The sequence below is a fragment of the Osmerus eperlanus genome, chromosome 7 (genome assembly GCF_963692335.1).
Source record: "Osmerus eperlanus chromosome 7, fOsmEpe2.1, whole genome shotgun sequence".
Lineage (NCBI taxonomy): Eukaryota > Metazoa > Chordata > Actinopteri > Osmeriformes > Osmeridae > Osmerus > Osmerus eperlanus.
Genome location: NC_085024.1, coordinates 18,413,618 through 18,436,385, shown reverse-complemented (window position 1 = coordinate 18,436,385; position 22,768 = coordinate 18,413,618). Strand labels below are relative to the sequence as shown.

The 22,768-nt window shown below is 43.8% G+C and overlaps 1 protein-coding gene across 3 annotated transcripts in view; it reads right to left on the bottom strand.

Moving 5' to 3' along the window:
* sema6e (sema domain, transmembrane domain (TM), and cytoplasmic domain, (semaphorin) 6E) overlaps positions 1–22,768 on the bottom strand; it is an 82,899-nt gene that overhangs the window by 11,971 nt on the left and 48,160 nt on the right. For all 3 annotated transcript variants that reach the window (XM_062465495.1, XM_062465494.1, XM_062465496.1), the window contains exons 4-19: positions 16,841–17,042; positions 15,125–15,239; positions 14,810–14,867; positions 12,959–13,015; positions 12,540–12,641; positions 10,114–10,204; positions 9,726–9,848; positions 9,443–9,531; positions 9,070–9,287; positions 8,817–8,948; positions 8,423–8,578; positions 7,683–7,856; positions 7,353–7,490; positions 5,057–5,137; positions 2,101–2,159; positions 1,833–1,883 (exon numbers count right to left, since the gene is read on the bottom strand). In XM_062465495.1, coding sequence (XP_062321479.1) covers positions 1,833–1,883; positions 2,101–2,159; positions 5,057–5,137; positions 7,353–7,490; positions 7,683–7,856; positions 8,423–8,578; positions 8,817–8,948; positions 9,070–9,287; positions 9,443–9,531; positions 9,726–9,848; positions 10,114–10,204; positions 12,540–12,641; positions 12,959–13,015; positions 14,810–14,867; positions 15,125–15,239; positions 16,841–16,982 — 1,786 coding nt within the window. In that variant the 5' untranslated portion in view covers positions 16,983–17,042. The remainder of the gene's footprint in view (positions 1–1,832; positions 1,884–2,100; positions 2,160–5,056; positions 5,138–7,352; positions 7,491–7,682; positions 7,857–8,422; positions 8,579–8,816; positions 8,949–9,069; positions 9,288–9,442; positions 9,532–9,725; positions 9,849–10,113; positions 10,205–12,539; positions 12,642–12,958; positions 13,016–14,809; positions 14,868–15,124; positions 15,240–16,840; positions 17,043–22,768) is intronic.

Sequence of the window (22,768 nt, the reverse complement as noted above, 5' to 3'; positions counted from 1 at the left end):
ATACTCAAGACCTTTGTTACCGAACCATTGAGGAATCTATAGCCCCTGGCAGTCCAGTACATTTTACAGAAAATCCTTACTGTTGTGAACTTAGCCAGCTGGCAGGAGGTTCTATGAATTGTTCTTCCAGAGGAGACAAACATCTCTAACCTGTTTAAATTGTTCACTTTTGGTGGTTTTGCAGACATACATTATCGTAGATGAGAAAGGTCATAGCTTACAATAACTGTCTCTTAATTCATTTTCCAAGTAAAAAACGAATAAAAGCCCAAAAGAATCTAATCTAGTTACAGAAGTTGCTTGGTTGAAGCAAGGCCTGTAACCTACTGGACACACTCATACCATGAGTGCACTCTAACTGATAGTCTACAGTATGTCCTTGAAATGCTAAGCTGTACATACTGCTTTCAGCTTTTTAACTATTAAGCCAGCCAAAATATTAGCATACTGGTAAGCACCATCCCAGATTGAAAGCACAAGGTCTGTTTCCTTTCTCTGCCTGCCAGTTGACAGTTTTCGCTCCGAATAAGGTGCCCTGTAAGAGCACCATCTGTGCCAGGCAAATTAAAATGGCCCACCAGGGGAGTTCGGCCTTGGCACACTGGACAATAGCTTCAGGGTTGAATTATTTGTACAATTTATACCAATTGTGTGTACATTCGAGTGTGTACATTTGCTTTGTTTTCTCATTTACCATGGAATAAAAAGGACAACATACTACAGGGAATCATTTGATTACCCACCCTGCCAAGTGTGTGTCTTTCATCTCTACGGGATGGAATTGTTTGTGTCGAAAGGAGGAGAGTGTCTGCCTTTGGTGCACCCTAAATGGAGACCAGTACCCACAAAAAAGGGATCTTCTGTGTGAAACGCATCAAATGGTATAGAACAGCATGGATGTGCTAAGAGCCCTGCAGGATGAACCAACAGGGTAGCTCATCAAGTTCCACTGCCCACTGAGCAGCACATCCTCTATCAGCGAGTGCAACGCAAAAGCAAAGAGAGATGCCAGTCGGCTGACAGGGTAGCCTCTGTTTTAAGGAATGGATGAAGTAAATGGACGGAACACTCGATTGATGGTATTGTTCGGATGTAATGGGAAACATCTCTCATCGGAATGGTCTCGGTGCTGTGCTAATCACTACTGAAGACAAACTGCAACCATTTGAGATTTTGTCTAATCTATAAGACAACAGAATTGTGCTTCTTTTGCCAACATTGACGAGCTTTGGAGGAAAGCTAACCGCAAATTAACAAAGCAAAAAGTTTCCACACAACCAACATAATGGGAATTAGCAGATTGGAAACTTAAACTTAACTTAAATTAAAATAAGGGCAGAAAACTATTTCGCTTTCAAATGTTGCATATAAGACATGGCCACTCTTCCAATTGTGTTTGCTGTTGTTGAAGTGTACCTCAGTGGACTGCAAACATTAACATTCCCCTCTGAGCCTGGCTGTCCTCTGAGCTGTATGGCTACTCTGTGGGCAGTGGAGAAGTAATGGGACGTGACAGGGATGATGATCCTCCCAGATACAGGGAATTAGGCAGCTTGGCCACCGAAGCCAAAAGAGTGATCGTGCGGCTGCTTCGGACAATAGATCCAATGTTAAAGCTGTCGTTTTGCGAGAGAGAGAGAGGTGGTACTGTCATTCTCCTTCCTTCACATGAACTCCTGTTGCAAAATGGGCCACCAAGGGGGGGGGGGGGGGGGGGGGGAGCATGCTTTGTTAACTGCAATAAAACGGAGATCCGTGGCAAACGAACCACGTAGCTGTGCACATAAATTCAGACAAATTCAAAAGGGGAAGATGAAGAGATGACAACTAACCAAATGCTGAATCAGCAGCTGTGTTTTGCTTGCGTGTAGTCGCCAAGACGTCTAGAATGGAAAGAGGCATTGGAAAAAACAATATGAGACGCAAAAATGGGCTATTGTGTAAAACACTGTAAATTAGCATAAGTACAGTGGTAGTACATTGGCGAAATTGTGAATTATGGTAGTCAAAATGTCTCCGTGTGAGACGCTGTTATAGGTTCAGTGTGTAAATGTAATGTTTTATCAAGAGGCATTAGAACAACTGACAGTCCAACCTTACCATGGCAGCTATCTGGGTACTGAGGGAAGATGTTTTCCACATCCTGTTCAAATCCGGCCCTGAGAGGAAAAAAAACAGAACAACTGAAAACATGTCATCTTATTGCAGTGTTGAGTCTTCCAAACTGCATTTGTTCATGATGTAGAGAGCATCCAAAGGAAACTCAATGTGCATTGTCCAGTCAAGGTCCATGTGTTGAAATACTGTCTCTTTGTGGCAGTGGGATTCCGTGGGGGGACAGTGGAAGAAAATGTGACAGGAGGAATACAAGAAACAAATGATCTCATGTACTGTACATTTTTTCTTGTGGTGGAAACATTCTGTGGGTAAGGAGGTCGAGAGAACACAGTAGAACACCGATGCCAGTTTGCTAGAATACAATAAGGATATGTGGGTTTAGCAGTGCTAAACAATAGCTATAGGCAGTCTACATTTTTCTGTGATGTAGCTTTTATATAGTGTTTTAAACAATATACAATTCCCGTTGCAAAATACTATTTGTTTTTCACCTGGGTCAATCACAAATCAAAGACTAAAAGGCAGCCAGAAACATCCCAAGGTGAATAATGAGATTCTTTAGATGCGTAGTGAAGCGACTGCCCCGTCAATGAAGCGGAACGTAACATGAGTGACAGTGATAGGTCTACAGGACGTATCGACTGTGGCGACGATCAAAGCAAATAATGTGAATGTTCATAGATGTCGACTCAAAAGGCGTGCAGGAAACCCACCAGAGACAACACACAAACCCACGTCCACACGCAAGCTGACTTTACAGCCGACATTAACATATGACGTTTAAAGGAGTGAGTACAGGATCACTGAGCAAATCAAGACACAAAGAAGGGAAAGGGTGCTGGTGTAATAGGCAGGTGCAACAGAACAAATATGAGGAATCATAACCTTAATCATCTTTCCATGTTTGGCAGTGTGCTGACAGACAGCTGACAAATTGTGTGCCTGGTTAATGTGTTTGTGTGTTTCTGGTTTTGTGTGTGCCAAAACTATATGACCAGTGTTAACATTTGACTTCTTTGACTTTATACCCTCTTAACACAAATGAAAGACTGAAAAAGAGAGGAAGGTAGTATATGGAGCATCTGACTGCATCTGGCCTGCTTGGCTGAGAAAGAGAGAATGAAAGAAGGAGAGAGACAGAGAGAGGGGGAAACTGTGAAAATACTTTTCCTCTAGCACAACAAAATGTATGCCACCTTTGGAGGTAGAGAGTAGGGAAAGAGAGAACGATGGGATTTCTATAGTTTTTTTAGTCCAGCCCCATTACAAGGTTTATGAGCTGCTGCATTTGGAGCCATGGTCATGCTTCAGTTCTGCCTATTTCACACCATTTCACCCCCTTCTCTCCTAAACCTCCTCTCTCCGTGGGTTGAGGGTAATGGCTCTATGTAGATTATTTGACCAATCTCTTAAATCCTACTCTGTTGCTTTGTTGCATGGTGATGTGCACCCCATCTAAACCATCTAAAAATGAAGCCTGGGTGAGATTTTGATTACCTGACTGCCATGCACACCCTGCCCACACCCATACACTCGTGGATACACACACACACACATTCCAAAAGCCTAGAAAGATGGCCTGGCCCACCAGGAAAAAAAAACAATTCAACCACTTATCACCAATCAAAATAATCAATTAGATGCAGTAAATTTGAGGACCATTCCTGGACAACAGCTGAGTTGTCGGCCTCTACACCCATACATTTATTTTACAGGCCATGTTTGTAGAAGCAAAAATCTCAGCATGTGACGTAGGGGCATGCAGTATATCAGAGAAACACATACAGCTACGTATGTCACCAAGTGTCTGGAGGCAACATAGGAGGAGAAATAATACCCTTTACAGCCTACTGCACTGGCTTCCCTCCCTCTGTCACTTCCCTCTATCCCTTTCTCGGTTTGGCAGACAGTGAGGTACACACAACGTGATTGAAACCCATACAGCTGAACATTATTTTCGATTCCATGCAACAGGGCAGAGAGAGAAAGATGGAGGGGTGGTGGAGGGTGGGGGTGGGGCGGGAGGAAGGGGTGGCAGAATGGGATTGATTGGCCTTTTGCTTGCGTGCACACATGCACATTGGCACACCGCTCTCGTTGCTGCCACGCTTGGTCGATAGCTTTAAGTGTCAAATGGCTCCCTTCCAGTTCATGAGAATGTATAAGTAAATTACATTTTGATCAACGGTTCTCCCTTCTCTCCCTGCAAGTGATGCTAAGAGCCCTCCGAACCCCCTGCCCTAAAAAACATTCACAGTTTAATTTCCCAGCGATTGGACACGTGATGCGTGTCTCCCAACAACATGGATTTTGTAGTTGAGAGATAGAGTTGACACATCTATTTTTTGTAGCTTTCAGAGGCATACATTCATCAGTCTGACAGTGCAGTCAAGTCAAACTTGAAATTAGGTATTGTTTATTGAAAGCATACATGAAAGTGGCCTATACAGAACTGAGGTAAACAGCTAGAGTGGTTTCATTCAGATGCCGCATGTCTGAGGCATGATTGGTGCCAAAGACGGAACAGAACTCCAGGGTACAGAATCCCAGGGTCACACAGATTTTCCAGAATTCTGGGACAAGATGTGATAAAAGGTACTGTCCAAAACATAATTTTTTACTTTTCAATTATACAGTTGCAAACTTAAAACCTTCAAGGTATCAATTATATGTGCTACCATGCCATACTATACTAATGTTGAAAAAACCTAAATGGAACTAGAAATTGAACATGCCCTAAAGAGGTAGCTTTTTTATGCATTTTTAAAACTCAAGTGGAACACCCATTTACAATCTTTTTATACACATTTTATTTCCCAGTCATCAAATGCAAAACATGCCAACATATGTTATAAAAACTAAGAATAAGGAACAAACTAAACTGAGGTCTAAGTCTCACTGTTTGTTTGAGCATGTTGCATATGTAAAAGAGACTCACTTTAGTCCGGGTGCCACCATAACACAGGTCCCTGATGACCTCATCCACACACAGTAGGGGTCCCGTGAGGACAGACAGCTCCTAGAGAACAGACAGACAGGCAGAAAGTGTGACAACACTGTCACTTCACACTAGATACCCACTAAATAACCGTACAATGTGTTGGAACAGCCTGCAAGATATAACAGCTGTTCCAACACAATACATATGGATATGAGTAGATTTCACAAGACAATTACATTTATTGTAGAAAAATACAGCATAATGGGCCCAATCTTTAAGAGAAATAAAAAGCCTCCAGCTAAAAAAATTAAAGTAGGAAAGGAAAGAAATTAAATTGACGGCATTTCTTGGTTTACAAGTTTGTGCTAGCTACCTTCCTTAGCTTAAAGGTTAGCCTTTTGAAAACTCAGAAGCACAGTGCATCATGAGAGGGATGGCTAATAGCTGCTGTAGCATAGTTTGACATTTTACATTTACATTTAGTCATTTAGCAGACGCTCTTATCCAGAGCGACTTACAGTAAGTACAGGGACAGTCTCCCAGAGGCAAGTAGGGTGAAGTGCCTTGCCCAAGGACACAACGTCATTTTGCATGGCCGGGAATTGAACCAACAACCTTCTGATTAATAGCCCGACTCCCAAACCGCTCAGCCATCTGACCCCCCAGTTGTTGGTCAGTTCAGTTTGCCTTTGTAGACAGCCGTGCTTCAACTGCCCACCCAGGGTCTCAGATTGACAGAGACTTTCTGGGACATGGTGATATAGTCAAGTTGACAAGACAGAGGGCAGGACTCCTGGGACAAGGGACTATGGGTGAGAGAGGTCAGTCTTATCCAGCATTGTTAGTACAACAAACACACAGCAAGCTTTAGACTAAAGGTACTGTACAGGTAACAAGGGACTTGTTATGTAGGGTGGGAGCCTAATAACCCAAGGTTTTTACCCTCGTCTGTGAAGCAGACTGGAAACAGACATCTCTCTCTCTCTCCCGTCAGCATATGGTGAAGATACAAGTGGTGCTACACTCAAGCACTGTGGGACCATGTGCTAGTATTTGCAGGACCCCACTGTCCCATAACACCTGAGATCATGACTTCTTGGCACTGTTTAACTGGGAGTTACCTGTCTACTGGGTAAAAGAAGGCTAAGATTTGTCCGCTATTTATGCCCCCAAAAATCTTAAAGTATATGGAATGTAGTCCTTTTTAAATGCAGAGGAAGAATACACTTTCATAATTTTCCTTTGTGTTGAATGCAGGTTTGTAGATGTACTTGTACTGTACTGCATTTTGATTGAGGTCTTCATTTGACCTGCTTCACAATATTTTCCATCAAATGTCTATTTCACACAATGCCTTGCTGTTGTCATTCATAACACTGCAATTCTCTGAAATCCAATAGCGGGAGCTAGAGTGATAGAAAACCTACTTTTTCTTTTGTGATAAATATCGAGGCTACACTGCAAAAAGTGAAAAAGGGGGGGGTTGAGGGAAAGATACACAAAATCTCATTTAGTCCTAGACAGATGGGGCCGCGTGGAGGAGAAGGATATGGAGCTGACACCTGACCCCTTGCAAGGCAGGATGGGGCTTACAGGGCCTCCTAATCCCTGGATGAGGTGCGCTGCGGTTCTTTCTGAAAGCACAACAGGCGAAGGCTCCGTAAGCCCTCTAAAAGTGAGACAGGCCCTATCTGCTTTCTCCACTCCTCTCCTTGGGCTTGAAAACACAGGCCTGCACTTGGCTCTCGCCCAATCAGCTGGTTCCAATTTGTGCGTAAATGCTGTGAGTACTTCTCGAGGCCCCGCAATGAGGCTTTAGCATGCTATGGGGGGGTTTGGCGTCCCAGTTTGAATTTGATACAAATCTTTTCAATTTTTTCTTCTTCTCTGGATTGAAGGACGATGAGGGAAGGGGTTACTGGGGATAGAATTCCTCACAACCCCAAAATAGAACATGAGATGGGAGAGTACGTTGGCTTGGACAAAAGCTTGCCTGACAATCTGCAACAGACCTAGACTGCACTGAAATTATATTGGAATCATTATCATTAACTCTGTTAAACTGTATGTGTTTTCAATTACATACAGATAAACAACAAGGTGAAAAGGACAAACAGATGTGAATAGATTAAAGTATCTCAAGGCAAGTTTTTATTTATTAACCCCTACAGCATCAGAGTTTAGCCTGGTGCTACAGTGACAAAAAAACGAATGACATAATTCCACGACAGCAATATTCCAGTGTTAGAGCTAACAGGAATAGTAACAGCTCTCTAAACAGGGTGACACTCACGTCTTGCAGGAGCCGTAGTCGGAGCAGCGACTGAGAGGCACGCGGATCACACAGCCGGAGAAGGCCACAAACAGGGCGTGGTGATCCCTGTCGAGCTCCAATCCCAGGACTCGTCTGTCCTCGCCACGAATGTTACACCTACACACGAGAAGAAGAAAAAAATTACATAAAAACATGGGGGATGGATGGAAGCGATAAGCAGAAACTGTCGACAGGTCACAGGTAAACAATTTTTTTCAAGTTCGCAAATTGACAAGCTTGGTACGGCGCTACGGTGACTCAGAGATGCAGGCAGTCCTGTAGTACGTTAAAGCAAGATACAGTACTGACTTGGTGGGATTATAGACATCAACATCCTCCAGTAGCTGTGTGCCGAAGGACGCGTTGGAATGGGTGCTGGCCAAGATCTTCAGCACCCGGCCATTCTCCGACCCCAGAAATACAACTGTGTGATTCTTGTAGGGCCCTGCAGATGTATCCACAGCTATCTGGGTCAACTTGAACCTGGATGGTAAAGAATGAAAACATGATCAGAAATACACACCTCTGATGTTTATAGAACACACAAACAAAGCAACTGCACACTTGATAAGCAATGTGATGGCGTTTCCAGTACACAGCATTTGCAGGAAAAACCCAGTTAGTCAAATCTGCCCTCTAAAGACACTGGCGTTAATACACCAAAATGACTTCTGTTCAGTCAACTATGGGAAGCTTTGAGGCAGATGTAGTGCCTGAAGTAGGCAGATGTGAGCCTGCGTGCCCCGCCGCCTCTCTGCAGTATGGAACACGCGTCTGGTTGGCTGTCAGAACTCTGGGCGTTTCAATGTGAGCTTCACGGCAGGGGGCACAGCAAGGGGGCTGTCAGACACACACCTCTCACATGGATCACACACTCCCCCATTGCTTAGATGGCTGGATTAACAGATGAGATCTTCCATATCGATTTTCAAAAATCCCATTCTGAACCGTCCTTCCTTTTAATGGAAAGGTTTCCCTCTCCAGTGTAAATTTAGTGTTTTACATCCATCCACAGACTCACCCATCCTATTGATCAACACCCCCCCTACCTGCTGGTGGTGCGGGTGAAGCAGGGACGATCGTTGACAGAGGGCACAGCCTCATCCATGAGGGGATAGGACTTGATGAAGGTCAACGTGTCATCAGGAAAGGTGGTAGAGGACTTGTAAGCTGCAGCAGATCCGTCACCTGCACAGCAGCCTGGCCTGTCGAAGCACAAAGGAAAGGCAGAGGCAGTTGAGATTCAAACTCCATGAGACAGATGCACCCCGGTGAAAAGACTGCAGCTGTTCATTCCCGATGGCAAAGCATGAGTGAGCGTCAACATTTTGTTTCACTAAATAATAAAAGACGACATTAGCACACTCCCTTGTAAACCTTCAATAAACAATTGATATTGTATAGTTTGACAATGTCCTTCTCCCACTGAGTCGACTGCCTCACCGGGGCATGGGCACCTGCTCCTCAGGCACGGGCGTCCAGGCCGACTCGCTGGTCCTCTGCTCCTTAAACTTCCCACTGAAGGACTTCTCAATGTCATCCATGTAGAAGGCACACACGGCTGAGCCAGTGATACTGAGAAGCACACGTACAGAGGTTGCACACTTCATTTGGGGGCCACAGTGTGCACTCAATGAAAATTTGAGTTATTTTACATGTTCATCCCAGCAAAATTAGCTAAAATGGTGTGACTGACCTGTTGGCTTGAGTGGTAAAGACCCCCAGCACGGCTGGACGATGGTTGATCTGTAGCACGTTAGTCAGTGACTGGAGAACGTCAAAGTAGAAGAAGGAATCACCCGGAACCGAGCAGTTGAGCCGCGCTTTTAGAAAAGAGGTCCAGTAACGTTCGAGAACCCGTGGAGAACCTCCGTTGTCGTTCTTACAAACACGGGCCACTCTGGAGAACACAACCTTGAGAAAATAGAAAATGGTAATTTAATTATTTGAGATAGTGTTATATGATTTGATCATAATTGTTGTTTTGTGATAGTAATAATGGTAAAGATACATTGTGCAATTATACATCTTGCTTGTTTTAACTCATTTACATTGACATTTATTATCACCTTGCCAAGCGTGGTGTACTCTACGGCTATCTCGCTGAAGAAGAAGTACACATAGTTCCCATACTCAATGGCATGGAGAAAATGTGGCTCTGAGGAAACAAAAGTTGACTTCTGAAACCTTGACATGAAACTACTTGTTATTCACAACAACAATTTTCCAGGAGTAAAGGGGTTTTACTGGAAGCAACCCCAATAAGGTTCCTCACAAACTGAATTACTAAAATACCAAGATATGTTCTGTGGGTGAAATCTATTGATTCCCATGACAGATATATGGTCTTACCTCGAAGCCATTTGGAGTCATACTTCACAGTACGAAGCACCGGACTGCTTTCTCCAAGACTACGGTAAATCACAGCATCACTGGCCAAAAAGTCCGTCATGGTGGCTGAATAGAAATCTCCACCTAAAAAGGCGAAACCAAAAATGTGCTCATTAGAAAGAAAATATTCCCCAGTTTTCACATAACCAGCATAAGCCCATTATCTCTGTGTGTGTATTTTTGTCCATCCTAACCTATTTTTAACCTGTAAGGCAGAGTGGAATAGATGGAGCCACACTCAGCCATGTGAACTTTGTCTAAATGTCACTGGAAAGTTGGCAGGATTGACCGCAGGTTAAGTAATGTTCACGCCCAGATGACAAGTTCCTCTGTCCAGAGTTGTACTTACCGGCAAAGAGGCCTACGTTTGACTGGCGTGACTCAAATGGACAACGTGCCTGGCCCACCACCTCCTCCCCATCCTGCTCCAGTGTTGACATCTAGATAAACGAAGACATGGAGCTCTTAGAAATAAGCAATTTGAGTGAAAGTAACACTAACTCAATATAAAACAATACTACAGTGTTTCCTCTATGTAGATTTTGCCGTAGCAGTATAACTTATGTTGTCAGTTCATTTAAGCCTGTTATTGTATTAGTATATAGTTCTTGCAAATTTAAATTAAGTTAACTGGTGATTTTCGTTGTTTGTATTCTTCACCTGCTAGCTAAATTGCACGTGGTTGTTGATTTGATGGTGATTGCTGAACGCCCTTGCTCTTGTTTGTATTTTAGGTGCATTATTATGCTAAAGTAGTTACACTGCATTAAGATAATGTAATTAATAGTGGGTTTATTGTTATTATTTGCTACAGAATGCTTAGCCTATATGTCAAGATCAAATTAAGCAGACAGTGTACATGTGATTAGAGTGGTCTACCTTAATCGATAGGCTAGGCTACTGACCATTTACAAGACGTACCTCAATTATTAATTTGCAGCATTTATGCCATTTAGAACATACGTACTATGCACTCTAAATGAGTCTCTTCTGTAACAATTGGATTTGCTTGGAAGTTTACGCGATTGAGGTCGTCATGGTCTATTCACAACAAAACCAAGAGGTGGGCATTGATGCAGTTTAAAAATCATGCTCTTTACCCATCATGAGGTGGAGAGAATTGTGTACCGAAAAAGTCTCTTTAGACTAGAAGGAAATGCTGTACTGTACAAGCATCATACAGATTAGTTAGCAGATCAGTCAAATATAAATGTAATTGTTGTTAACCGTTTAGTCTTGGCGGCAACGAGGATATACGCTCCTGACATACACATTGACCACAGATCTTTCGCAGCTATTTTTGCCTCCACAGTTAACAAGGGCATAAACCTAGCCTCAGACAATGAGTGTGAATCTCACTGGGGTGGTGGGGGAACGAGGGGGCAAAACATGACCCCTGGGGGGAAGTCATACAAAGCCATGCTCTGGTGAACAGCTGCCTTCACACAAGTGGTGACAGCCCGTTAACATGTACGTCTGTGTACACTGCTATGTGACTTGTTCCAATTAGGAGGGCATGTAAAGATGATTTGGCTATTGTTATGATCCAAATGCAATAACTATTATTTAGAGTAATGTATTTAAGGAAAGCAGGTCCTACTTATGCGCCACTGGTCCACTTTACTTTACCTCACATTTCCTCAGAATAAATGTCTGGGTTGGAGGTTAGACCTCCCTGGTCAAGTAAACCACCTGCTTGGTGCATACAACATCTGACTTGGGTCCAGCTGTCTCAGATTACTAGTTAAAAGGCCAAGTGGGGTTATAGGGTATTTTCCATGGAAAACACACCCCTGTGCAAAATAAAACATCTTAATCCACCCAGACCCCCACCCACGTTCTTCCACCTAGCATTCCCCTGATCCCACCGCAGCCCTGTCTTTTCACAGACACTCCATGACATGATTTACGTTTCTGCACACTCTTCCCAGTTTTCCGGGCAGTTGCCTTCCCTAGCTCTCCCTGAGCAAGAGGGACCAGGAGACGAAGATGGGGGAACAATCTGTTAAGCAGAAAATGTAAATCAACGACTTCTATAGGGAGTCTGTAGTGGAGAGAGAGTAGAGCCTCGGTCTGTGCACGGATCTCGTCGGCTCCCCGCTGACTTCTTTCTTGCTCGCTGAGATTTACACGCCGCAGAACGTTATGTCCCTGAATCCTCCAGAATAGCACCTTGTGAGTCATGGTGGATGACTGTGAAGTCATCTATTAAACTCAAGCAGACTGATGAATTGCATTTCGCCCAAGCAGATCTCAAACTTCTACGCATATAGACTTCTCAGTCTATATGCGTACCGTTACTGTGACTTTATCAACATTTTCGCCGGTGTATGTTTTCAATTAGTAGTTACATTCTTTTAGCACCTTTTGCAGTACTAATCATTTTAACAGTCGAATAGGCCTGCAGACTCACTGGCACTGAGCTGTTTCATGGAACAGAAGAACCCCTCCCTCCCAGGATTCTTACTCAAGTTTCCTGGCAGGATTTTCTCTTGCATCCCCCCCTTCTTGACTTCCTCTTCCATCTCCCTTGTCTTCCTCCTCCCCCCACTCTCACATGCATTTAAATCTAACGTTTGCCTTCAGACGAGTCCGTATTGTAAATATATAGTTTTTCCTGATCAAATTATACTGTAGATACTGATCCTGTTATCAATAATGACACGTTTTTCATTGTTCCACAATTTAAACAGCTCTGTCAAGTGTTTGTGTGTCTGAGTTTGTGTTCATAGCTGTTTGTAGCCGGCACACATAACAGAAAGATCTGCATCCTACCTTGTAGTTGCGGCAGGTGGGGTTGAAGGCGTTGGTTCCGCAAGCAAACAGAGTCTCGTCATTGCGCGGCACCAACACTTTGATGTAGTTGTAGCACTCATCCTGTCAAAGACACAGCTGGGTTTCAAGGTACAGCATTGACTACTGTCACTCCAGCTGCAGTTTGGTTGCAGAGCTTAAACATGAGGCTACGCAAGCTGACACACAAACTCATATTTCAGTCATTATCATAATCCCTATGCTGATCCCCATGGTTTCACAGCAGCTTTGGGAGGCTGAGGCTATGCCGAACCCAGTGTCTGTGTCTACAGATACCTGTAGCGCTGAGTTTGATAAGAAATCTGCACAATAGTTTTGTGCCACTGTCTTGTTTTGCAGGGGAGGGAGGGAGGGAGAGAGGTGGAAATAGAAATACTCACGCTGTTTTTCCCCCTCACTGTGCATTTCTCCACATCCTTTGTCTTCCAAGTCAATTTCTGAAAAGCACAGACAACCAACTGTCAGCTTGAGGACACTTTTTGTTGTTGCTCACAATCACTGAAGTGCTATTAGGAGACAGCTGTGATGAAAACCTCATTAACTTCAATAAAACACGGGAAAAAAAACAAACAGACGGACATCTAAAGCACTTTAGGAGGTGTGCCTAGCTTCATCAATGTACATCTAAAGACTTCTGTCACTGAACAATAAACATCACCCATATAATATCGCTACAACTAGGATTCCTCCCATCCATATCTAGCATGATGACACACACAAAGCATCAAATACTGATTAATCACTGCAACTTTATGAACATGTCTGGAGTCAGGTGGCTGAGCGGTGAGGGAAGCGGGCTAGTAATCAGAAGGTTGCCAGTTCGATTCCCGGCCGTGCAAAATGACGTTGTGTCCTTGGGCAAGGCACTTCACCCTACTTGCCTCGGGGGAATGTCCCTGTACTTACTGTAAGTCGCTCTGGATAAGAGCGTCTGCTAAATGACAAAAAATGTAAATGTAAAATGTCTAGGCAGTGTATTAGTGAGTTGCTAGCCCTGGTATTCTTCTTCTCATCTCCTGGCAGTGGCCACCCAATGTGGCTCCACTGGTGGCGGTAATCGGAAGAGATCCATCAACATGTTAACAAGGTCGCCCAGATGAAGATTTAATGCACTGTCCACCCGATCTGATCCACCGTCGTTTGAGCCAACGTGATTTACTGTCCATCGCCATGGGAGCTACAAACTAATCAAGACTGGGAGGACACGGGACACGAGCACAACTGGGCATGCTCAGGCACGATAGAGCAAAGGTTATCCCCTCATGACCAAAAGGGGGATGAGAAATAGTATCTCCCCCAGTCCTCCAGTCTTACTTCTCTTAAAATATCTTGGTTGGATGGGCGTCAGCACTATATTAATAATGTTGCTACTAAGTACTCTTGGGCAAGTTAAATGAGCTTTCTTAAATCCTTGCTCATGTGCATGAAGCCCTCTGAGATCTCGAGTGGAGATGGTTCTGGTGAGGGCGCTGTTTTGGAATTAGGTCAAAGAAAACCAATAGGGATCGATGAAGCAGGGACTGAGGCACACTAATGATCTCAGGGAAGTAGATCAAGAAGCATGGAGAAGCGAGTATTAAACAGCAGGGTGTTGCTACGGTGAGGGCTGAAGTCGGATGTGAAAGTCTCTGGCTTTCTTCATAGTAGATAAGCAAGTCGCTGTTCTGTGGACGTGTTCAATCTTAGGCTTCTATTACACAGTTTACAATGAGGCTAGACTGTATCTCAAGCAGATCATGCTTCTCACTTCCTTACACTGGAATCAAAACAAATCAATAGCTTGCTTCTCCTTGACACTGAGTGCGGCCCTTATTGGAATGGAACCCGCTACCCCGCAACAAATCTAAATACAATGGGGATCCGGGCTTGTGCCTTGAAGGGCTTTTTATTTAAGTGCAATCATGTTTGACAAATGAGATTTGGATGGGAGTGATAGCCCTTCAAAAGCCAGGAGTAAACTATTGTTGGACATCTTTCTGAAGTATGTCTGGGTATTGCTAAGGCTGGGTAAGAGTAGATGAAAGAAACGCAAAATTTCTCGACAAACATTTCAAAGGATGCTTCAAACGAAAGCAGATTTTGTTTGTCAACTGAAGGAGTGCCAGGGAGTGCAAAAAGGAAGTTGTCTACACTAAAGTACTGTAGCCAAAAACACATGTCTCATTGTCAAGTCCTGCAGAAAGATAAAATCTTCAAATATTATATGTAAATCAAGTCATTGACATTTTTACCTGTTGTGGGATAAGATTCTCAGAGGATGTGGCGAGATTGATAGCAAAAACATTGTCCCTGCAAGAAAAGAGAAATTTGGATTAACAATGTATTTCTCCTCTGAACAAAATATCCTTTTTGCATCAACAAAAACGTATTTCACCACCAAACTAATTCCCCTAGATTAAATGTTATTAATTAGGTTGAAAACTGAAAAATAGAGATGAAAGAGGACAGCTATATTTTGTAAATATGAAAGGTACGACATAAGCATTAGCTGTCTAGTAAACCAGAGGTAAGATGATAGGAGAAGTGTGAGAGACAAGTGGACCAACCTGGCTGCAATATAAAGCATGTGGTTGATCCGGAGCATCCTTTGGAAATCCAAGCCCAGTCGTACGGTGTCATTGTCCGACATTAGGCCTTGAAAGCTGGGGTATAAGTAGGAGTCTGTGTGGGGAGGTGAGAAAAAGAAAACCATTAGCTCCATTAATTTATGACTCAACCAATTGCACCAGACGCTATAAAAATCAAGTATGTGATTCCATTGGAAATTGAGTGTATTCAGGCACACAAAAAGAGACTATTTGAGGGCAATGGGATAGAGAGACAGAGGGAGGGAGAGAGACTGACTTTACATTGCGTTTTCATTAGACCACACTTTCGCCGTTTTCATGTTCTCCTTATTTCTTCTCCTTCACACCTACAACACTAACACTAATCACATGGATTTCACTGAATGTCGATGTTAATCCTAAATTACTGGAGTTAGACAAAATGAAAGCTCTGCAACAAAAGCATGTCTGGGGTTGATTAGATGTTGATCTGACTAGTCTTGGTCTAGGCAGCTAGACCAAGACTAGCTCCGCATTTAAGTGTTCTCCCCAGTGTTTCTCCTACCATTATATTCGGGGGGAGCCCCGCCCCCCAACGGCACCCCCCGCCCCCCCTGGAAGGTCAAGTTAATAAAAAATACAAATAAAAAATCTTTATTTTTTATATAGCGCCCGATCACAAGATAAGTCATTTTGCTTGCTCTTTTATTAAACAAACTAAATGGCCTTATGTTATTTATTTTATTTACACGACGGCATGTAATTTCTGTCTCTACATGGTCGCCGTCGCTGCCCCCCCAAAGCTGTAAACCTTGGGGAAACACTGCTCCCATCTGACCATGTTGCTGGCACTGTATTAGCAGGCCTTCTGAAAACACAGCACTAAAATGTACTATCGCTGCAGGAACCCTCTCTTTCCCTTACCCAACCTGACTGTTTAAAGATTTAACTTTTTGATGGCTGGCTGAGCAACACAACCCTGGCACACCCCACCCCCTCACCTTGCCTGACCTAACATCAACAGCCTATGCCTTTAATTACACCTCAGCACTTTTACTTCCTTTTAAAGTTTTTTTTTTTTTTGCCTAACAACCTTTAACCCAGGTCTCTCCAATTAGATGGAGCGAGAGAGATTTCTGGGACGAGTCTGAGGATGTATTAACATACATAATGGACATCCCGCAGAGTTGTGAGGGCTTGTGACGCGCTGTCACCTGCAGGAACCAGGGTGACAAATGGCTCTCATTACACCTGGGAGGGAGCTCCACATATAGGACTATTAGCGTGGCTATTTCTGCTAATGGCCATGTTACACTCCTCCAGATAGATCAATTACAGTGTGTGGGGCCATAGTCTCAGTCACCTCTTAAATCAATTATGGGACCAGTGTATTTACCACAAGGACCTCCTCCACAGACCTCCCCATTGATTTGGTGCCACAGATGGGTACTCAACGTGGTCCAAAATGACTGTGCAATGAATGTCACTGAAGTCAATAGTCTTCAGGGCCAATATTATTAGTGTGTAACTTTTAAACTGTACTCTGAACTTGATAATAGTATACTTTAACCAACTGCCCACATGCAGTACTCCTGACAGAAGACAAGTAAAAAGAATGTTCTGACCAAAAAAGGTGCTATATTCCATGTCTACACTCCCAGGCATCCACTCCTGGACAAAAAATAACGATAGCAACACAATACATCTGTTGCTTACACTCTCTCCCCACGATGCTGATTGGTTCCAAGTCCTGGGGGAAGGGCGTGGCTCCCCAGGACAGCTGAGGTAATACGGCAGCGAGGGAGAGAGCCAGTAGTGCCACCAGAAGGGGCCGAGGCGACCCGGTTACCAGCCTCATGTTGGCAGGAGTTCCCAAGCCTCACCAAAAGTGCATGACCAGCAGCAACGACGGCACCACCTATCAGAGATAAAACAAATGCATATACATTTCAGGAAACATGCAGAATACAAGTTGAAACGTACGACACTGTAAAATGTACATAATGGAGGATTATGATGCCCACAGGTGTCATGGTATCACATTTATTATAATCATGGTATTACTCTTACTTGTGATACCAAGCCAGCATACTCATGCCTATAGCTAGCTGAGATAAATGATAGGTGAAAAGCGGTGCGTCTGAATGCAGGCAAGGGATACAATTTTAGAGAGCGAGAGAGAGCTACGGCACTGGACGCCACACCTTCCTCATTTACTCCCACTCTCCAGCCTTTCACAGGTGACTTAACCCAATTAACCACTTTTTACACTGGGGAATGCACTTCCGTCTGGCTACTATGACACTCGGCCTTAAGGGAGGTCTTAAGTACCAATGTTTAACAGGAGATGCAAAAATAAATAAATAAATCAGACCTAAAAAACACAAGACCGGCTTCTGTCAAAAGGTTGTATGGCATCCTGGAGCTCTGAATTATTAATAGCTCAGGTAGCTATGCGTCAAACTGGAATTGTCTAGAAATGCTAATTAGCACATCTGTTTCGCGACCAGGGTGAAAGACAGCAACAGATGGATGGCACTGGGATTAGTTCGAGCAAAATTCTGAAAAGCTGTGACCTGTGTTTGGAGCCAACTTAACAGGGGCGGAGTGTCCTCTAAGGTTTACTTCTCAGCCATTTCAGGTTCAAGTACTTTGTGAGGGGAGTCGAGCAGTCCAGTTTTAATGGTCGTCGAAAACGAAGTCAACACAGATAGCAACCGCCATCAATATTGATAACAGCTCCTCATTCGGATTCAGAGGCGTTGGCTGCATTTAGCGATGAGGTCGAGCGATGATCATGCGCCATAAATCCAAGGGGGGGGGGGGAGTGTCTGTTCCTGTTTACTTCATGAATTACAGCCTCTTGCGTGTCCTGCCTGGGCGATATAAGAGGAGCTTATGGCTGATGGATGAGACTAACGCACCGATACAGAATTTTAGCTCCAAGGAGAACCTGCTTGCTTGAACAAACAGAATAAGTTCCTGCTGGGCCACAGCCAACAGCAGGTTTCCCAAAAGCCATGGATGACTAATCTGACCTCCATCTACTCGCCATCATTATCCAAGTCTTCGAGGTAAACCTGGGGCTTTTCTGCTGCTGCTTTATACATGCTTGAAATAAACTGGAAAACATCTTAACAAAGTTGCAGTTATAATATGCTAAATAGATTCAAATGGTGTATACTGGATGCTCACATTCCTTGACCTATGATCCAAATATGCATATAGCGACAATTAAAACATATAGATGTGGCGGTCAACGCCTGAAGGAATGGAGTGAGGCCACAGACGATATCGACGAGTACAGGATACTTTATCCAATGGCATATAGCCAGAAGAATCGGAAGATGACTCACACACAACACCACAACTATAGTTAGCACAAATAGCTTAGGTAAGACCAGCCAATGTTCTGAACCTCCCGCTTATCAATTTCCACACAACAACACCACAAACAGGATGGGGCTCTGGATCTCTGTTAACGCTTTCAAATCACCGAGCAGGGGGTATGGAGTACGCTCTGTTGAGAGGAACTGCACGACGTAATCCGATTAAATGATAACTACAGTGATGTACTGAAAAGCAAACAAAACGTTCTTTAATGTGTCGCTTCTCCTTAAATTGGTTTCACGGTACAAGGTAGGGGTGGTAGGGATTTAGTTCAGAGTCACGACTCAATTAGAATACTATTGTGAAATAGTACTGTATAACCTCCATTGTTATGCATCGTGTATGATGGGGATGCATGTAAAATAAGGATCTCTTCCATGCTTCCAAGTGAGTAGCTGATGCGTGGATGGGAATCATGGGTAATGCTAATGCTTGTTTAAAAGATGTGAGTGCTCTGTCCACATTGTCTGAGTGGGAGGGCTTGTGCTGTCTGCCTTAAATCCCAAATGAGAAGCTGTCCAGTTTGATTTCCCCAGGAATCATGACATCATCCCCTGTATATGAAGAATCTGATGCGATCTGTGGGACTGGTTCGAAATAACAGAAATTATCTGAAATACAAACCCAGGGTCCATTGGCGACTGCCACGCCTCAAACTGCCCACCAAAAATGTGTTAGACACAAACACCGCACCCGTCCGTGCAAACATCCGAGTGATATAGTGCACTTTTGGCATTTAAAGCTTGCAGTATTTCTTTAATTAATCAACAGCACACTGCAAAGTAACTGGAAAGAAGAAGCCGATGAGCTGACAGCTGTCGATAACATATAAGCATCTTCTTATCCGGTTCCAGACACACTCTCCTCACCTCTCTCTCTCTCTCTCTCTCTCTCTCTCTCTCTCTCTCTCTCTCTCTCTCTCTCTCTCTCACCCCCCCCCCCCTCCACCCCCCACATTTCTCTTTCCCTGTGTTTCGGAATGAAGGGCAGAGACTTTTGATTTTAATGAACTGGAGTTGCTAAGCCATCTGTGAGGCACTGGCAGTTGGGCCTCTTTGCAGGGCAAGGGATTGCAGGCCGCTAGGGCAGTTCTATTGATTATCTGACATTCATTTGGATTAGCCAACAGAGCTGGTTCTGTATTTTGATGAGACATCCTCAGTCTTGCCTTCTTAGAGGCTTTCATGATGTAAAAGGAGACTTAATGACATGGAAATGTGAGTCTTTATGGGGTGGGGAGGGCAAGGCCATGGTATCATCTTTAAAAAGGATCCATTTTCATTGATGCATAAACTTTATGAGTCAATCTTTATGACCCACCCAGTTTGGCCAGGGACCACTATTCCATAAAAAGATACAATTAAAATCATAAAATGCCAAATTTATCTTCAATCAACTGCGTTATACACCTGTCTGCTTTGGGAATGACATAAATGTTGTGCCGACACCTGCTACACAAAACTAAATAAAGGCACAAGCAGAATCATAGAACCCCTAATGTTCTATAACCTCTTATAATGAACACCAGCACTTCAACTGGGGTTGAGGCTAAACAAAAATTGTTTTTGACAGCTCGGGAATAGCCAAACTACTTTTCACCTCTCTACCTCTGTGCATTGGGAAGCCTCTGAGCTCACTCAAGGTCTGAGTTCGTGGTTGCAGAAATTGAAAGCCCCCCTCCAAACACACACTTTCCCACCCTTGGTATACATTGGCCTACATAATGAGGGAGCGTGTCCCTTGCCTCCCTTGTCATTTCAAACACGATTAGCCACATTAGCCTCTGCTCTCCATGGACCATTACCCACCCAGGGCTCGGGTGGGAACCATGCCATTGCAATGGCGATGAGCAGGGACAGTGGCCAGATGACCTGCTGGCTGCATTTTGTGTATCGTGTGTGAGGGCATTCGAGTCCACCTCATTTGAGCAAAACATATCAGTTTAGCTTGTCCAGAAAGTCCGGCAAGTGAAGTAAAGGGACCTAGGTTGAGAAAGTACAGGGTACTAGAGTAAGTTAGTTCAAGAAAGAAGCAGATAACTTGTACAATGCAGAGCCCAGGACAACACTTGAATATATTGTCAAGATTCTAGAATTCTTTCCAAGCTTGCCTCTTTTTCAATTCAGCAAAACAAGATTCCCCAATACCTCACGAATGTTCTGCTACTAAGACCTCATGAGATCTTCAGGAGGACAACAAACCCGGGACACGCATCTTCTGTGACCTGACAACACAAAGGACATCTTTGTTAGAGTTTGGAGTCCACATCATCACTGACCTCCTTTTGCAAAGTACATCTGACTGCCAATATCTAAACTAGGTCCCATGATGCAGCTCACATGGCTAACAATTAGCCACAAAGAGCAGCTCTCACTGAGTTTTTGTGACACTCACAATTCTCCTCCAGAGTCATACTCACGACGATGAAAAGGACATAGTTCTATGATTCTACCTATGTCTACACAAACTCTACCTATGTCTACACAAACTGTTTTTAAGAGGTTTGTCACTCTAAGAGAGAGTGACAAACCTCTAAGAGTCCTCTAAGAGACAGAAAGATGATGCTTCTCGTGAATCTGTTTTCTGCCCGGCGGTCATTCCAACTCCCCATGCGATCCCCTTAGACGGGAGGGAACTTTGCTAATTAGATTTCCAACGGCTAACCACACAGACGTTGCAGAGGCAAATTGGAATTGGGATCAAGGAGCACCGGGCAATAATTGAGGAACAGTCCCCGAAGGCGGTTTCGATATGGGATGATTTTCTGACAAGAGTTCACTCTATAGTAGCACCAAAATTAACTTATTTTAAGCCTAGTGCCAATGAAAGCGCCTTATAAAGGCACCTCTACAAGTTCACTAACATCTATCCAATCCAGTAGACTTCAGGCCTTTGGGTGAGCCTACTTTAGTAATACAGAGAAAGTAGTGTTTGGAACGAGTATTTTTCTTCTTTTCTTATTCCTAAGAGCAACAATGTGGTACGTCAAACGTTGGATGATATTTCTAGTATGGTGTAACTTTGGCCCATCAAGTAAGGAAATGGTGATCAGGGTGAGGCCAAAAGATTAAATGTGTTGTTAAATACAATAAAAATACATGTCAGAGGAAGTGATGGGTATCTTGGTGGGATTCGAGAGGTCCTGCAGAGTTAACTCCAGAGAGGAACCTCGGTGACAACATTTTGAGATGTCATTTACTATGCAGGGTCAACTAGGAGTGACGGCTAGCTCCTTTTCTCCTGGCAGAAAATGAAAATCAATGGTCCCAATAGCCCCTGAGGTTTGGGATTAGAGTGTCAAATGGATGGTGTCCGTATCAGACGATCTTTCCTTATAGTCTTTATCTGAGCAGTGGCATGGACAGCAGGGCCAAGTAGGCATTCAGAGTGAGAAATGTCTGGCAGTGGAGGTCAGGACCTCCTCTGCCATCAATGCCACTCATCCCGCCCTCTAAGGACAATGATTCACCCTCCATACCGACACACACTTCGAGCAAATTGATGGATCATCCAGGGGGACCGGACGTTTATCATCACCCTATGTCCCCTCAGTCTTCCTCCTCCATATTGAACAGTCTGTGCAGACTAGACACTGTTTGTCAACCTGTTCAATCGTGCTTCACCCTGTGTCACCGACTCATCGTCATAAGACTGAAGCAGGGCTCATATAAAGTTCACATACAGAGTCAACAAAAGAACTAGGAAGTACCCATTCAATTTAAATAAACCACAGTCTGTGCTCTGAAAACAGACATAACACTGATGTTTCAAAAGGTATACATGGTGATCACTCGAACACAACAGAATAGGGATTTATTGTTGAAAAGGTAGAAACTCCAGTGCTGTTTTGTGTTCCCGGTGTCCAGTATCAGTACAGTATGAAAAAAGTGTTTTTGCAGTCTCCAGTTTTTCCCTGAACCTGTAAGGCATCCCGCCACAACGGGCTGGTTGGCCAGACTTCAGAGGGAGGGATCTATGCCAGACACAGACACAGAGGCGGTTCTGCGATCGATTGGGAAAACGCTGAGAGCGTCATCCATCGTCTTTGTGTCTACTTTCAATGAAAAATTCCAATCAGCGAAAGAGATATCGGGCACTCTTATGGTATCCTTTTGATTTGTCTGCTTCTTGTCAATTATTTACCTTTATCTTCAGATAAGCTTGTAATTCAATGGCCTTTAATAATTACTGTGCGTCATATTCCAAGGAGGTGTCCACGGGTCACCTCATTAAAAGCAAGCGCAAAAATCTACA